The sequence below is a fragment of the Cololabis saira genome, chromosome 22 (genome assembly GCF_033807715.1).
Source record: "Cololabis saira isolate AMF1-May2022 chromosome 22, fColSai1.1, whole genome shotgun sequence".
NCBI classification, from domain to species: Eukaryota; Metazoa; Chordata; class Actinopteri; order Beloniformes; family Belonidae; genus Cololabis; species Cololabis saira.
This window is the reverse complement of record NC_084608.1, coordinates 21,002,047-21,020,731: the sequence shown is the minus strand read 5'-3', so window position 1 is coordinate 21,020,731 and position 18,685 is coordinate 21,002,047. Positions and strand designations below refer to the sequence as shown.

Genomic DNA, 18,685 nt, shown 5'->3' with positions numbered 1-18,685 from the left:
CCCTCCTCTCCTCCAGTCACGGTAATGGGTTTCTTTCATGCCACATATGGAAAACATTTACAGACAAACCGACGTGTATTCCTCTATGAGCCCGCTCTGTGTTTGCCATGCCACTTCCTGGCACTAAATCCTGACTAAAAGAGCAAACGGGACTCTGAAAAGAGCTTCGTGGATGTATTTGTCGACGAGCCAGCACCTGTAATTATACTGTCGCATCAAGAGCATCAGTGAACCATTTACCAAAACATTTCACATCCCGTTCAGAATATATCATCTCGCATCTTGGAAACACAAAACCCAGACTACTCTTTTATGGACTATTAAGTATTTAAAACTAGCTAGATCTCCAGCTATCGATAATATCTATCGATTAATTTGCAGATCACGGTGAGTGATTATGATTCTTATTTAAAATAACTAAAGAAAATGTGAAGGAGGTAATCTTCATTAATTTCTTATTCTGTTTAATCAATCAATAAGAGTCCTCTCAGAAGATGGAATAAGGGAAAGTTTTTTTTTTTCGCTTTATAAAGGTTACTCAGAAGTGAGAATTGATTACAAACAAATCTTACTTAAATCTAATTGATTAAATGTTTCTGCTGTAGTTTATATAGTCGTATACACTCAAAAGGGGATAGGATTAGAGTCTTTGTAGAGATGTGAAGTGAGGACAGGAGAGCCAATTGTAAGAAACACTATTCTCTAAAAAAAAAGAACAAAGACAGTAGAAAGAGATGCAAATCGATAAAAAAGGGGGTTCAAACTGAACAGGAATGAATGCATGTCATTGTCCTGGCTTTGGTCTGTAGTTACTTCATTTATTGTGTAAATCATCCGTGTTAAAATCTTGAATATGCTTGCCATGAAGTTTAAAGATTCAGATCAAGTGTCTGAGTGCGTAAACAGCTCGTTGTTCTACTCTTGTGAGACTGGTTAGAGCCGCATCTCTCAGTCGCAGCTGCGGGAGAAATCAGTGGCACCAGGATGAGGAATATTAGTAATGTCAGGAGAAAGTTCTCTTTAACAAACCACATAAATACATATATGGCAGGTCACAGCCTCTAAACCTTTCTACTGGACGTTTCTGGAACTGTGGCCCACAACGAGATGGTCTGATGAGTCTAACATAACCCTCAAGTATCTACCTGATAGTTAACGGCGGGGAAGCACTGGCAGGCTGGACAGAAAGAGCTTTGTTACGACTTCAATCCAACTTGCCAAGATATTTGAGGAATAAGTGCTCACATAAGGCTCACAGACGCTCACACTTTCTATTCAGCTTGTTGCTTGAAGTGATTGGGGTGAAAAATCTATTCAAGCTTCAGGTCAAACACGGAGAATCCCTGCCCGGTTAAACCGCGGACTGTTTAATGGTGCAGTGTATCGATTTTACAACCCAGCTTGCTGTAGTTCACGAGTCTAATAGTTAGAGTTTAACTCTGTGATAATTCATACAGACTCCTGCTCTTCAAATTCAAATGACAGCAGGATGAAACTTCTGGTCGTTGAAGATGATCGTGCATCACACAAGTGTTAAAAAAAAAACCTGAGATCTCACACTTGAATCAGTCCTGGTCTGAAGGTCCGAGAACCAAAGGACAAGCAATGTCACATTCTCCACTGCAGTTTGAAAGCCCATTGAAATGCACCCGTGGGTGAGGCATGTACGCGTTGTCTTCCCTGCTTGCAGAGCCCTGGTTTGAAATAATCTTGTTACAGTGAGAGTACAGCACAGATTAATAGGCAGTGTTACGGCAGGACTTATCCAGATTTATGTCGTGGCGTAGAGGCTCAATCTCTACAGGCAGTCCCAGAGCGACAGACGTGGGAGATATGGGCGCACGTAGCTCAGTCGTGATGTCGGTTTGCTTTATCAGTCGAGGCTTTTATTTGATCAATATGAAATTTTATCTCTTGAGCTTGCTGTCGGGTCAGTGGAACCATAATTTCAGCTTGCTCTGAGCAAAGACAGCCTGCACATGATATCATTTCACTGTAATCTGCTGATGGCGACTGTAGAGAGCACAAAGAAGAACAAAGAAGCAAAACTGTGATCAGAACAAAATGCTTCTTTTATTGAACCTTGAAATCCCCAAATGTCTTAACCACATACTGCATGTTCCACCACGCTGAAATCCAATTTGTATTCATGGCTTTTTTTTTCTTTTCCATTTTATGGCACTGCTGGAAGCTGTTTTTTTTTTTTTTTTTGTCAAATCACCTTCACTTCAGAGTGCTTCATTGTTTCTCTGCTGATTTTAAAATGTCACAACACAAAGGGGTTATTAGCTCATTGTTTGTATGATGAAAATTTAATTCAAATCAAGTCTGCAAATGAATTGTATCGTCGTGCCTCAGTTTGGGCAGAACACCTTCTGTGACTGACTGACTGAAAGATGTTTAACCAACCATGATGTCAGGCCACAACGGAGCCCATCAATGCAAACAGACGACTCAAAATGCAGCGGTGAGCAAAGTGCATAAACACCCTCATTTCAGAAACCACTTTTCGGTTTTTTATCACAGTGCAAAACTTTGCATGTGGAAAATAAATCCAAACCCGAATGTCCCAAAGTAGAGCTATCTTTCTTTTAGATCATTTTGTCTCTACTTTGTTCTAGTAAATGAAAAAAATGCCTTCGTAAAAGGTTTTTAATGACACTATATCAGTCCTAAAAGGTTTTGACTCTAAAGATGTAAGTGAAAACAGAACATAACTGAAACCCATAAATGTCATTTAAAAGACAATGTGCCATTTGTTGAAACTTGGAAACATTTTTAATCTTTTTTAATTGAGTCAATGTAATCAATTTTAATTTGATACCAGCATTATAAAACGGAGGAGATGGGTACATTTCAGTCGGTTGCATCACCCCATCTTCCAGAAACTGTAAATATTGTAGAAATGAAGAGATTACTGTTTGTGAGCCCAGCTGCTGTCATTTTTATTTTGATAACGCGAGTCACGCTGCTGCAGATATGTCTCCACACATTGTTTTGGCATTCTTGCTTTCTTGTCTTGCTGAAAAAAAGCCAAGCTTACTCTGAGAAAGATGTTACCTAGATTGTAGGAAGTGTTGCTTGAAAACCGGAATATAATCTTTCTCAATCATAGTGATCCATTTGCACTTAAGCGCCTCCAGACCATCGCAGAGGCTGCTTGTTGTCTGTGGTTGCTCCTCGGTTGTTGGTTTTTGATAATAAACCAGAGGAATCCCAGCCTGGAGGCCACAGTCTCCATAATGGTAAAGAAGACGTCCAAAAACCATTTTGGATATTAATTTCTCCTAATACAGGACATGAGGTATAAATTATGCCCATTCCGTTTTGGTGTTCAGGCTTGTCAGGCAGGCTGATGCAGATTTCCCAGATTCTCTGAATCATATAATCCAGGGCAGATAAACGTAATTATGCTAAAGCATTCAGGGTTTTGGAAAGCAGAAACACGCCATGTGGGACTTTACTGCAGAGTTCAATTGTTTGCACATTGCATCCTCTATGCTACATTTTGCATTTATCAGTCTGTGCTCGTAGCGTAGCATGTGGTTTCAAACATGGCCAGTTTTCATTGTTTTCCTCCACCTCAATCTTCAAATCAACATAACATTAAATGCCCTCTCCCACATAAGTATTCCTCGTGTATTATTTTCAGTTAAGTATAGTTTTACTTATTTGCAAAGACATTGCATTTCATTTGTATTTACATTTTGCAAACTGTAAGAATATACAGTATGTGGACACTTCATCCATGTAATGATTAGTGACTTTGTAATTTGGCAGCTTAACGATACTTAGCTCACACTCAGACCTCACCTTCATTTACTCGCTTCTCCCGACCAGTCTGAGGACTGGCACTTACGTGTGATGAATAATAACTGCTATGAGCAGTTCACAGGCTTGCTGACATAAACAAACATGTCTGTGAAGCTCACAGCAGAACCACTTCCCAGGTAAATATAATTCCTTCTCTCAGAACTGGTCATAGGACTGTCTTTGTATTTCAACCAGCTCTTTATAGATGCCCCAAACTGTAATCACCCGCGTGATGCATGAAGAGGACATCTTGGGGGGGCTCTCGCCCCTCCAGGACCCTGAGCAGGATGAAGCAGGTGTATGAAATGGATGCATTGATGGATGGATGCTTGCAAAGCATGCAAGTGATTTTCCAGTCATGCCTTTACAAATGTATGCAGTGTATTTTATGTAGCCGCCTGGACTCAATGCAACATCTAGACGATGAAAATGGTGTAATATTGTAAATGACTGCACAAAGTAATAATCGCTAAGTGCTAATGTCTTGAACTCGTGAGGTCATACATGCACCTCACATAAGTCATGTGCACTGTGAAGCTATAATAACATAAAACTGGACTCAGATATTGATTTTTCTCCACCCCCTCTCTCATAACACACAAAGACAACACACACTTCACTGGTCTAACATCATCCCTGTTCATCTCTGAACCCATCACACTTTCCGTGTCTGTCTCAGTGTAAATGACTGGCTGGATCATCTTAATGTTGAGAGATGACCTTCTGTAAAAGGCCAAATTTAGCATTTTTCATCCATAAAGCTTGATATTGGAAGAAGAGGAGGGCATGTTAGACAGAAGACAATGGATATTTGTGGACTGTCTCTGAGTGAGACACATAATCAGTCACAGAGCCACACGACCTGACTTGAAACACCAAGTCATTTCCATCATTTTAATTTCATTATTTTAAATATCTTATTATGCATCAGCATGGATTCAATAACAGAAAGTGTTTGTTTCATAACTAGATGCAAAACAGGCTCAATAAATACCATGTATCACTCAGGTGCTTTGATAAATGCATAAGCAGTATATTGTATAAGAAATGCAACAAATATACTTTAATATAATACTTTAATATATACATAATATATTTATGTTATTTTCCATATAAATAATGAGATTGTCAGTAATCAATTTTGTATTGTTTTTTAAATCCCAGGAAAAAGGTTGCAAACCTGCCAGGTCTTATTCCATAATTAAGAAATGTTTTCCTTTCGTCTGGGCACTGTAGCATTCAGTAAAAGTTCTATAACATGAGGAAATTTAACATATTTTCAAACACAAAGTTGCAGTGTGACAAATGTCGACAACTGTCAGGGGTTCGACAAGAATACATTTCACAGCATTGACTGCATGTCACCTGAGTACCAGCGGGGTTCAGAGACTCCACGGTTGCTCTGTTGCACAGAGGAATACGCGTAATTGCCCTAAACAGTTCATGCAATTCTTCAGTTAAGATTTTTTTTTATTATGTTAAATTTGTTAGGCAGGGTACTTCAACTTAAAAAAAAAAAAAAACTTGACCTGAGCCTTGCTGAGTAATCATGGAGGCGTTCCACATACAACACCCTGCTGTACTACACATTCCTACAAAGAGGAATTATTCAACACGTACATGTTGACCTTCAGCTGTACCTGACAATGTTAAATGAAACTGACGGAAAACAGACCTCCGGCAGAATGCCGGCAGAGTAAAACAGCAGCGTTTGTATCGGGGAGGGGGGGATGGGTTGGCATCATTTTCATCCCAGAGAGTCAACAGTTCATTCACGAACTAGATACCTTACACATGTGAAGCCTGGAGACTGTTCTGATGGCAGGGTGGGGGGGTGACCGTGACCCCCATCACTCACCTCCTCCCCCTACAGACTCCCCAAAGATGAAACAATGTTGCAAAGATTGACAGTCCACTTTCTCCTTTTGCCAAATTAGTGAGACCAACGATATGATGCGATTACAGGGAAAATTGAGATGATTGAATATAGTCAGGGTTTATTACCACCTGCTTGTAACCATAGAAACCATGGCTATGACAGGGCAGATTAGGTTAGTTCTTTTGTATTATTTTTGTGACTTTGCACATATCACACATGTGAAGTTTTACCTTGATCAATAGCCGAATGGTCCCCGAAGTGTTATGGGAAATGTAGTACCAGAAGGAGAGCTTGCAGATGGGGCTGGACTCTTTCCACACTGAGCTCCTAATGTGAGCTTTGTCACCTTTCAGTCCCACTGGCGTCGCTTCTAGATAGACAAAATGACCTGAAGGAGAAGGAGAAATGATGGAGAAATAGGGCAGGTCAGAAGAAAGGAGTTTGTTGCAGTCTCTGACGAATTACAGCAAGGTCAAGAAGAGTGTGTCGGGGGGTGAGGCCAGGGGTCAGCGAGCAATCCTGAACACATCTCCTACTCCCTTTTGATCCAGAGGAGCACTCAAGCTTATGCTATAAAGTTCAATTCATGAAGAAGGGGGTTGGGGAGATCCGAGGAGGTGGATGAATACAAAACCAAAAGGAGAATATTTTGTGTCTGTCTGCAAATACAGTAAATAAAACTTTTACTATCCAAATAAACAGCAATGATAACATTGCAGTCTTTTCTCATCCTTCTCTTGTTATTGTATTAGCATTATTATTCTTAAAAGGAACCCTGGTTATTAAGACTTGTAGTCCCTAATTAGCCACAATTGTTCTCTTATACTAAAATATGTTGTTAGAAACACATAAAATAATCTAATTGCTTTAAAAATCTACAATGTTTATCACATATTTTGACCTGCGGGAGGCGCCATGTTTTACTTGCGCAATGCATTCTGGGGGCGATGACGTACAACGGTGGCTCTGGGAAGATAAGCCGCGTTGGTTTAACTGGGACAGGTATCTAAAACATAGATGAGCAGCATCTCCCGGCCGTGGAGGCTGACGAGGGAGCCCATAAGACGTCTCGGTTCAGGCAAACTGGATCAAAGTTCTGTGATGCACGGGAGATCTGCAAAAATGATCAAAGTCGTGCGCATCTTACCAGTGCATTAGGCTACGGCGTCAACGGCGTAGGCTCCTGCGTAGACGGCGTAGGCTACGCCGTCTACGCAGGAGCCTACGTAGCCGTAGTCGGTGTAGCCGTGGCTCTATGAGCCTGCAGCGCTCCGCCATCCGCTCTCCGCTCTCCGCTCTCGCCGCCGGGATGGAGCAGCGGTGGGGAGGATGCAGGTTTGGGTGGGCATAGCCCACCCCTGCCCTCCCTAAAACCAGCCTCGGTGCTGGTTTAGCGTTTGATGACAGACCAGAGGCTGAGGGGACTGGCCCGGGACTTTGACGAAACGGGAGGCGCAGACTTCGCTTCAAATAGGCAAGAACATCTTTATTTAATTTAATGACGCCAGATCTGGCTGAGGTTTTTATTGTAGCATCGGTTATCTGCTAGTTGAAACGTGTGGTCTGTTAGTCTATCTGAATTTTATGGTGTTTTTGTAGTTCATGCTGTATGGTGCGGCACTTTTTTTTTTTTTTACCTTTTTGTAGGTGCGCCGTCACCTTAATGTTTAGCTGTGTTTTGATCTGTGTTTCTGGTGCGCCGTCACCTGTTTAGCTGTGTTTTCATCTGTTTCTGGGTGTCAAAACAGTGTACGGGGGTTAGCAGGAGCCACCGTCTGACGTCACTACCCAGAATGTAAACAACAATGGCGACCTACATGTTAAATTATATTTTCAAATTTTATAAAAACGAAGACATCAACAAGGTTTTTTATATCACATTGTTATAATTGATACCAACATTTATCTTTTAAGACCTACATGTCTTAATAGCCAGGGTTCCTTTTAAGATTTTCATGAAATCTGTCATTTCAAGCTTTTAATTTGAGTAATTTTGTCTAAATAGAGTACTTTTCATTGCCAATAGCAGACTACATCATCCATCCCCCTCTCAGATTTCAGCTGCTTTTATAATTCAGTATGATTGTTATCGGGAATGTTTTTCGTTGTGCTCAACTCATCATCACAGTTGCGTACTCAAACAGGTTTATCAGGAGACATTACTAATCCTTACTGAACGATGCAGTGGCCCTTTAAGAGCTCCTTGGAAGCAAATTTGCATTTGTGTTTATTTATTCATGTATATAGCTTTTTTACCCAGAACCTCTGATAATGGAATTTTTGCACCGTATCAATCATCTGACTTCGCTGCTGCTGTACATCCACACGCTGTGAAATAGCTCATTGATTTTGTCTGCAACCTGAATTACCCATTGCGGAGTGCTACCGCAGCAGTTTGCCTCTTAAAAGTGAGACATTTTCAATCATTGTACGCTCTTTCGAGAGTCGGATACAAGTGAAGATGCTCTTGGAAAAGTATACAATTATAAATTACAGACGAGGCAACAACACAAAGAGCCAAGACTGGCATTTTGAAATTAGCTTACAGTTTAGGTTTCAGTAGAAGGATGAATAACATACCAGTCTCATCCATCAGTGTGTGGTCGTAAGGCGGGCGTATACTCTGGACAGATCCGGTACCCAGCGCCCAGTCAAAGTTATCAGCCAAGGAGCTCTTCCAGCCACAGAGACCGTTCTCAAAGGAGCAGGAAGTCCCACAATCCTTCTCATCCGTGCCATCTTCACAGTGATCTGTGAAGTCACAACGCTGTTCTGGAGTAAAACACCTGCCATTTTCACAAAGCACGGAGCCTGGAGGACAGGACCCTGGAAGAAAGAAGCAATATGACTCAGCTTTCACATCTGTAATACTGTCACATCTTGTGTGCATCCTCATTCAATATGTCTGAAAGTGACACTAAAATCTACAAGTGTACATTAATGTACAATAAACATTAGCCTGTAAACATTAGTAAAAACAAATTGTTGCTCATCAGGAACAAGTTGGTTTTTAAGCATCGAACCATCTGTTCATTCCCTAGTTTGAACTCGAGGAGCATTTGTGGACAAACGAGGTGTGAAACATCAACAGAGAGCAGCTGTAGTTCGAGTTTGCAGAACTTGAGCCGTCTTTCAACCGATAAGTGTCCAACACAATCATAGATTTATCTCAGAGAGCCCTTAGCTGTTTGGGCAGCATGTAAGCCCATCTGTGTTAGTTAAATAATCAAAATCTTTCACTCTGATCTTTCACTTCTTCCCATCACCCCATCACAATAGCAAAGCTATTACCTTAGTTCCCATTTCCCCTTTCCAGTTTGGTTTTTTAGATAGCAAAAATAGATTTACGATTAACCGTGACTTGCAGCTGCTGACTGCCTGTTTCCCTTTTTCTTGTTTTTATGACAAATCACATTCACCCTCACAGTTACTGTAGTAGAGGAAATTAAACATGGACCATTTGTTTAAGAACTTCCAACCGGAATTCACAACTTTGCTTGAAAATAAATATTTTTCCCCTGTAAGTCACGAACTGCACATTTTGCCGCATTAAACAGCTTTACAAAAGTTGAGGATCAACTTCAGAGCACAGGAAAATGAGGACCATCTGAATGCGGCATCGGGGTCTTTTTAAGAAGCTTATGAGGACAAAGGGACAAGGGGCTGTAAGCTTAAATCACTGTATCATTGGTGGCGATGCTTGAGGGGGTAAAATCTGCTTCTTTTGGAGCCACGCATTCCAGGGGGGTCAGTGCCTAGCTCAGGGGGCGTTAGACAAGGAGATGAGGCGTGATGAAGAGGGGTGGTCCCTGTAATTAAAGGAGAGAAAGGGGTATAAGTCCTTCCTAATCCTTTGTTCCTCTTCAGATGCACAGGACCAGAAGCAATGTGCCCCAACAAAGGAGAAAAGGAAGCCAGGAAGCCACAGCTCCCGACCGACCGAGCAGCCAGGCTGTTCGCCTGCAAACTCGGCCTCTAAGTGGATTAGTTTTAAAGAAAAGGTAGTTTTCAAAGTGGCAAACATTTCACTTTTCATACAACACTTACAGTCTCCCTAAATCTTTTACACTCTGAATGTAGACTAATTCATTTGTATACAATTTTTCTTACATGGCAAACCTCACATCTTCGAGCACAATGGGTGAAGCGTACAGGAGGACTGCCCCCTGCTGCACCGACATTACTGGCAATGCATGTTTAAAACACAAGATGCTAAAAAGTATGACAGATAAACCGAACCAATAAAATGTGTTTGGTAACACATGGTATCTGTATCAAACATTTAAAATACTTATTTTAAACGTATTCGTGGATATACTATATTTAAAAATAATTCTACAAACCAACTCTGAAGCTTTATTATCAAAAATATGATTGGCTGAAAGCATTTCTGACAGTGCCACTGAGACTCTAAATGTAAATTATTCTGACAGCTTTTTGCAGGCTGGAGGGAACATTTACACATAGAGTGAAAAGATAATAAGAAGTTTTAACTTTACAGACAGCAATTTATTAATGTCAGTGATCGTTATGACATACCATTATAAATGTATTGCAGCAAATATAATCACAGTTTTCTTCACACAGACACTGCAGTCTCCTCTACAAAGCACATGGAGACTCAAACAGAGGCTGATTCGGTTTGGGGAGACATTTAATCATGTTCTTGTACGATTTCCTCACATTTCCAGATTTCCTTTTCTACATTACTATGCCAAAATGGCATAGCCAAAAGGGTAACATGACATGTGTATAAATACAATTAAAAAGGTAAATGCATATGGCCAGTGCATGATCAACATGGAATAAACATGAAATTAGCTCAGGGCATATCATCGTAAATGCTCAGCTGCAAACGTGTGCTTGTAGCTGTCAGTCTTTTAGCATTTAATGGTATTTAGATGCAGCAGTGACTACAGCAGTCATTGACCTCATCAATACTGCTGTTCATCTTCTGCAGCCTGCAGCTGCCAAGATACAGACAGAACAAGTTTCATCCTCCAGTCTTCTCCTCCATGGCTCTTTAACTGCATGATGAACTTCACTTACTGTAACACTCTGGCCTAAACTCCACGAGATGCATGTAACCCCAAACCTCTGTTTCAAATCTAAATCATTTTTTGGTCTGTTAGTAGATTTATGTTATAGGCAGAATCTTACACAAGTAAGCATAAATAAGAATAATAACAATAATAATCACCATCTTGGGAAACATATAATATTCTTCAGCAGTAGAGATATACTCATTCTGAATCAGGCATTTCCTTTTCGGACAGCACTCTCAAACACAGGACTTGTTGGGACTTTGTTTCCACCCTGCTTTATTTCTAATCATTTAGTAGTTCAGAAAATTTCCCTGCCATGTTTAAAAAAATTATAGCGATAATAAAGATATCATCTGCCCTGTTCTCTTTGTTATTTTAAATCTAGTTAATATGTTGATTTGCAACATGCCAACATTGATGGAAACTTTATTAACGTTGTTTGACTAGGGCACTTTTCCTCCTCTCTTTTTCCGACATCTGTTCAAGCTATGAATTGTTTGAGGTTTTTTTTAAAAGCATTTTGATTAGCAGTAAATTTGCCTGAGAATGAATGACATGTTGCAGCTGACACTAAGGGTGTAAAACAGATAGAAACAGGATTCTTCCCTTCAATATCAGTAAAAAATGTCAAGCACAGCAAAGCTTAAGGTGATAAACCGTGGCTCCTGCACTTCTTGTAATTACTGCATACACAAGAAATCTTCATTAGTGTGCTTTACCGCACTAAATATTACACCGCATTACTCCTACTTTGCACCAGTGAGTGATTAATACTCCTGCTCTGCTGCAACCAGCCAGTCACTAACAGACGGTGAAAATGGAGGAGGAAAGAGACAGCTGGAAGAAGAATTGCACCCATCACACTGCAGCCGAAGAGAAAACTTCTCCAGCTCCAAGTGACTTCAGCTCCAAAGCTCCATTCTCCTTTACTAGCAAATAACCAAGTAATTCTCTTTTCTCCATCTTATTCTCCACAGCAGTAAAGAAATACATTTATCAGGCTGACATTGGAGGTGTTAAAGCTCCCGCCTCTTATAAAGCTTTACCTCATAAAAATGTGGGAAATTTTCAAACCACTTATTATCTGTCTAAACATAGCTGATGTTTTGTGTCATCTCTTTTGCAGCATGTTAAGTAATTAGCAGAATTAAACGTAGCACTATTTACACATGCACCATGAATACCAGGCGTGTGGGCTCGAGGCCAGGACTTGGACTTGTCCTCAGGTTTTTATTTTATGTGATAATCATTTGGCATGGATCCATTAAGTTTGATATTGATTTTATGCAGGTGCACGTTCTCACATCAGGTCACGTCATCCATGCATCGTGTTGAGGTGCTAAACTGCCAGGAGGTTTATGTCTAGGATCCTTCCCCAAGAGGTTAAAAAGTACATATTCTATCTGTAAAGAAAGCATGGAGGAGACAATGGAGACAACTTCATCCGGCAAGAACTCCCCAGTGAAGTTGGTTCGACGTGTTTGTTTGCTCGGTTTATGGCAGAAGCAGAGCAGGAAAGTATACGCAGGAAGTTTACTGACCAATAAACTAGACTTAAAACTCACTTTTGTTGGCTTCTTTCACAGTCTGCTAATATGCAGAGAGCAATGCCAGCTGCAGTCTGTCGATGTTAATGTTGTTGTGGCGAGTTCTTTCATGTTCGCAGAGACGGTTTGTCAGCAGGCACATAGCCACAGTTGTTCTCCAAATCAGATACAGCGAACAAATGTAATAAGAGCTTCTAAGAGAAACAGTCATTTAAAAATGCTTTAGGAACACTGTTTCAGGGACTACCAATCACATTTTGTGTTATAGAGTTGGTCGAACATTTTCCTGCTATTTCAGGAAAGCAGCACAATAAAATCCTTAACCTGTGTGAGGTTACCCACGTTGTCCTGTCCGTCTCTCATAAATGCAGCTGTGTTTCTTTTGTTACACATGTATTTACAGATACTGATATGCTTGTTTACATGAATAGATAAATGACAGAGTCATTATTTGTATATTTAATGGTTCTTATAGTCATATTTTTAGGTGTGAGAACAACTTTCAAACTGTAATGAATTTGGCATCAGGAAGCTGAAGTGTGCATCCTACTTTCCCTTAGGTTGCAAGAGAAGTGTGCTTGTGTTTTTGAAAAAGGGCAAGAGTAACAAAAACACAAGTGTTGTGATGGTTCTGAAGTATAACGAGAACGTGTATGTTTAGATGTGCTTAAAATGTGATTTAAAGACTGCATGTGTTTAGAAAGACGACAGCTGCACCGTTTGGGTAGGACCCACTTGGACTAGACTCGGGCTTGATTCAGATCTGAAGTTTGGAGAAACCCTGATTATTACTATCATAGTTTTTAAAGAGTGTAACTTTCTTCTGTACTAGGTCATGTTTACCCAGAAGCGACAAACGGATGTATAACCTCACTTCTGAGGTGGTCTGATTCATGTCCAGGTCTTGCCAATGTACATATTACTTTGGGTTTTTCTTTCATTTTCCCTTTATATAAAACATTGTTTTCTTTCAAAAGCTGCTCACGATCTAAATAAAACAGCTTTATAATATTTCAACAGCCATAGACGATCCTATCATCTAAACATGCCATAGTCACATTTTCCAACATCTGTAAACGGTATAAGTTGGCACTTGTGGCTCTGCAGTTACGTTTCCTTCATCACATTAGCAGTTATAATAAAACAGTCTTGAAGGTAAACAACAGTGCAGTTGCTGAGTGAAAGTATGGCAAAGATTGCAGTCCCCACAGTCTTGCTGCCACAGTGGACTTAAACAAGCATTATTCATTGAGCAGGTTGTTCAGAAGCAGCATGCTCTGGTCTTCATCTGGACAGCTGCTCTTCTGCAGACGTACTGTAGGTGCACGCTGTCGTCTCAATACAGCTCCATGCCAGGTTTCTTTTTTTACGGCGGCGCATTATTGAATCGTAGCCCGTCTGACAGAGCTCGCTCATGTGAAGTTGAGCACTTGAGTTTATATTTTACTGAATCTGTCAAAGGTCGCTATTGTTTTCTAGTAAGACTGAACACAACCGGTATCTTATTAGATTTTATAGAGCCATATAAAGAGTGCACTTTCCTCAGTGAACGTATTTTATAGTTGTCCCCGTTGAAAATGCACAGGTGGAAGAAACTAATCCAAGAAGAGATTCACCTTTCCGCTTCTAAACAGGTCAACAAATAAACAGACTATAAAAAGATGAGTATAAAACTAAAATAAGCTGTCTGAGATGTGACAGATTTAAAGGTGGATTCATCAAATTACCTCTCAGTCCATTTTGTAGATTAAAAACCAGCCTGTTCCAGCTTTGTTTCTCGTTGGAAGGGACTCTACAGCAGATCAATATGTTCCTCACATTGACGGACCCAACCCCAACCCATTTACCCAAGCGTAGGACTGGGACTGAGACTAGATGGGACAATGGCACGAGGTGGGGGTTCAGTGTCGTGAACACCACCTTGTTGTGAACCCGTGGGGGCTGGGATTGATCTGGTGACCTACCCGTCGGAGGGCAATCTAATCCGTCAAAAGGCTGCTACATCAAAATGACCCTATTTGCAATCCCAAATGTAGCTACATAAATGAGAAGTGGATCGTCTCATCCTGTCTTACCCTCTCCGCTACTAAATATAATGATAAACTATACAGTACTTTTAAGGAAAATTTCAATCTGAATCAAGGTGACAGGCACTTCCATCCCTTGCAAAACCTCTGGCATAAATACAAATAGAGGATGCATTAAGGAAACCAATTCAGGTACCGATGACGTAAATGTGAGTTAAATAAATGCAGACAACAGCAGTGAAGCCGGTACCTGCTGGAGGTGCAGGAGTGGCATCCGTTATTGCAGCAGAGGGGGAAGGAAGGCACCCAGGAGAGAAGGTGATGTCGTCCAGGCAGACGTCTCCCCGTTCGCTGCGGCCCACCTTGCCCTCCAACACCACCTGGAAGTCTCTGGGGCTGCTCAGTGGGAGCTCCCTCATCTGCCAGTAGTTCCCCTGATCTCCCGTCAGGTTCAGCAGCAGCTGCTTCTGTCCTTCGGTCTGGATGAAGACGCTAAGAGTCCCGATACCCGCTCCAGACATGTGAAAGTAGAAACGCATCTGGATTAAAACAAAACACACAAACAAAAAACTATTCAAAACAGATCCAATCAAAATGCTGGAAACACGTACTGTTACTAATTATTAACGTTTTTGTAATGTGTGTGTTGTAATCCAAAAAGATAAAGTCCCATTTGTTTTATGATTTCTAATGAATTACAAATATTAATTAATCTGTTTTTTTTACTTTTTCACTGACATTTGTCAGTACAGAACATAAAGAGAAACCCTGAGATAAAAGGTTTTAATTTGCTCAGTCAGTCACAAGATTGAACAAATGTTCCTTTCAGTCCTCTTCTTTAATAAAACGAGAGAAACTGTGAGATACTGATGTTTTATGGGCATCCTCTCAAAATGGCAGCGTGCTCATGAGCTCCATGCAGCACCACTAATCCCCATCTGTCCTTTCCTCCTCGATTCGCCCTCCGCAGCTCCTCCGCAGCCCTCCGCAGCCCCTCCCTTCAGTCTAATTGGCACCTTTTTGCTGACTGTGTGATTGATTGGCAGGTCAGGAGTGGGATAAGACGGACATGACACAGAGCAAGCTGGGCAGTCAATCAAGAAATCATTCCTGGCAGAGGCTGACAAGTGGGAGGAGATGCACACACCCAGAACTCTGCACACACTACCAAAGCAAAAATACAGGCTCAAATTCCTGTTTTACTTTTATTTGCATCACATTTTTACTGAGGGTAAAAGTAAAAGATGGTCATGTTTGATAAAAATTATCACTTGTGCTGGAAAACTGCAGAATAGTTTGGCACAAGCTGTTGCTGATTGTCAGATCAGAAGACTGATTTGACCTGTTACTATCCTTAACATAAAGCAGCCCATTAAATCAGTATCACACAAATACAAGAAGCAGAGATTAAAGATTAGATTGTTTTATATATATATGTCCGTCTCTATTTTCTTTTTTTTAATGTTAGATCAGCTTAAATTTTTCTTCTTGGTAAGTTGTTTTAGCCATGCAAGCATCAGAGTTGCCAGATCCTGCAAGAAAAATAAGCAACTTGGACTCTCATGGCCAAAAATAAAAAACTGTGTTTATGTGATATACTGTATTTATTGCAACTGTTAATGAACAACAACATGGAGGCCTGTAGCCCACTTATGATCAAATATTAGCTTACTCTTTCCAACTCCCAAAGCCTACTTGTACAAACACGAAACTGAATTCAACTAATCTATGAAATCAGAAGTTTAAAGTCCCTATGAAATATGTCATCAAACTGACTAGGATTGTCAAATCCTGCGAGGAAAAAATAAGCAACCAGAGCTCAGAAAACAAGGCTTAAAAAACAGCAACATGCAACTTTTGAAATTGTAAAGCAACTAAACAAAAATCAAGCTCAAAGTTGCTTCTAAAAAGCAGAACTGGCAACCCTGGCAGCACTTGAGCAGCTCTTCCTAGACCAGACGATGTCTCTTGTATTTTGATCTTGCCTCTTTAATAGCTACTTTCTTCTGCTGAACTGTCTGAGCACATTAAAAGAATTAATCTGAATCCTTTGGCTCACCCTTCGATTTGTTAGCTGTGTTTGTACTGATTACCTGTGAACTAACTAACCTTCGGTAATTTAACACCAGTGTTAGATTTTACTCTGCTTGTCTGTCTTGTTTTATTTTTTAAGTTCATTTCACAACCTTATCCACATAAAATATTGTTTTATAGATAACATACAAATCCTTTCCACATTTTTATCAATTTCTCACTTGTTTTAATTATCAGGTTTGCATGTTTCAGATCATTTGTATGCACCAGATTGGTGTGAATATGTTACATAGTACACATAATCAGCACCACAGAACAGCCTTTCACCCTGGAGCCGCAGCACTCATTAAAGAAAGCGTCAATCTTCTTGGTAAAATATGAGCTGAATTTTTGGAGGGTTTCTAAAATATCGACAAAACATTAATTTCCATCATGTATCATGGGAAAGAGTTATTTTGAAAAGAAGCACTTTTAATGCCGCTATCATGCCAAATGTTACTGCATTATTTTATATAATATTTTATTAGGATGCTGTCGTCTGCTTGTTTTATAAGGAAATAACTAATGCGTAAATTTGAAATCTTGGAACGCAGAGAGGCTTCTGTTCAAGGACTGGAAAGGTTACACAAAGAAACAGAACATTAATAAATGTTCTGAGCTAGCTGCGGAAATAAAACTGTCACCATGAAAAAAATTATCTTTATTCCATAATCAAATAATTATACTTTAGTAGGAATAGTCAATATATGAAGAAAGCAGGTGAAAAATGCACATAGCTTAACATCCACCATGATCTTTGGTGTGTGTAGTCTGTTTACCACAACTATCATTTTCTGCAGGGATGGATGCATATTAATAGATTAAATTCTTGCTGTCTGCAAAGCAATTTAAGTCAAAGTAAATATATTTTCCTTACTTCCTAACTTTTTCAGATTGGTTGTCATATATATCAACAGTGAAAACAGTCCTACGTCTATTTTTTTTTGGGCGGGGGATAAAGGGAGTGTCAATTGTTGTTAGGGACCAAAACAAAATGAACTAAAGCAGTTTTGAGTTAAAACAGAATATATATTTGACTTATAGATGTTCAGTAAGTGTATATAACTATTTAACTCCATAACTGGATGACACTTAAGCCTCAGGCCCGGGTTTAACATCTAAAGTATAACCCATAACCTTTATGTAACTGCTTAACCCTTGTTACTGGCCGTTGGTCTTAGCCTGACCTTACACTGGGAGCTCCTGCTGCTCAGCAAGGGTCCGATCATGCGAGCGGTGTCCCCGAACGCCTGGGGGAACGAGCTCTCCAGGTAGACGTAGTGTCCAGTGGGGTCTCTCAGCGTGTGGTCGCTGGATGGCCCGGTACCAGGTGTCAGAGTGCTGCCCGCCTTGATAAGCCAGTTAAAGTCATCCTGCTGGCACTGATGCCAGGAACAGAGGTCAAACTCAAAGTTGCAGCGTCCACTGAAGCCCTCTAAAAGATAGCAATTAAAAAAAAAGGAATCAATCCAAGCCATTCAATTATCTGGAAATTAAGCATTCTCCAGGACTCACTGCAGATATACGGGTCCTCGTCTGAATTATCCTCGCAGTGGCTGATGAAGTCGCATAAGTTGTCCCAAGGGATGCAGTGACCATTAGCACAGGCGTACTGCTCTGCTGTGCACGGCCGATGAGATGGAAGAGGAGGAGAGCAGAGCACGAAGCTGACATCATCTATCACTACATCACCCATGTAGCTGATCCCTCGCTTCGCTCTGAAAACCACCTGACGAACGACAGCAAACCTGGGATCAATTTATTTTTAGAAACTTAATATCGTTAGAGGAGCCAGTGCAACAAAACTGCAAATGCTATTTCCTTAATGACTCATGTTGTTTCTGAGAGAAAAGAAAAAGGTAACCTGTGGTCTCATTAGCCTCTTTAATGAGATCATTGGTGTGAAAAGTCAGCTGCTGAAAGTATCAGCGGAACGGATCAGTCAGGTTGAAAGGTGCGACTGGTCTGATGAAGGTTAAGTTCAGGTCAGGTTGATTTGGGAACTGAAGCAAAACTTTGTTGATAAAAGGTCAGTTTATTCCCCATGAACGATGTTTGAGCAATAATTTAATTTCACGGTTTACTTGAGAGAAAAATTAGACATCAACAGTCTGAGATAACCAAAAACAAGTTGTTATTTAGTATTATTTTAGGTTATTTTATTTTATTACTTATTTTTTCAGAAAGAAATATATACCCGGCACTACTATCACTCCATTTCTGTTCAGAAATAAATAGTATCTAAGAAAAGAAGGATGCTTTTCATGTATTACTTAACAAAAAGTGCCACTAGTGTTAATC

General features: G+C 40.3%; 1 protein-coding gene across 3 annotated transcripts in view; it reads right to left on the bottom strand.

Annotated features, from left to right (window-relative positions):
* malrd1 (MAM and LDL receptor class A domain containing 1) overlaps window positions 1–18,685 on the bottom strand; it is a 64,146-nt gene that overhangs the window by 20,862 nt on the left and 24,599 nt on the right. For all 3 annotated transcript variants that reach the window (XM_061713329.1, XM_061713330.1, XM_061713331.1), the window contains exons 16-20: window positions 17,900–18,113; window positions 17,572–17,819; window positions 14,562–14,850; window positions 8,273–8,518; window positions 5,923–6,080 (exon numbers count right to left, since the gene is read on the bottom strand). In XM_061713329.1, the coding sequence (XP_061569313.1) occupies window positions 5,923–6,080; window positions 8,273–8,518; window positions 14,562–14,850; window positions 17,572–17,819; window positions 17,900–18,113 (1,155 nt within the window). The remainder of the gene's footprint in view (window positions 1–5,922; window positions 6,081–8,272; window positions 8,519–14,561; window positions 14,851–17,571; window positions 17,820–17,899; window positions 18,114–18,685) is intronic.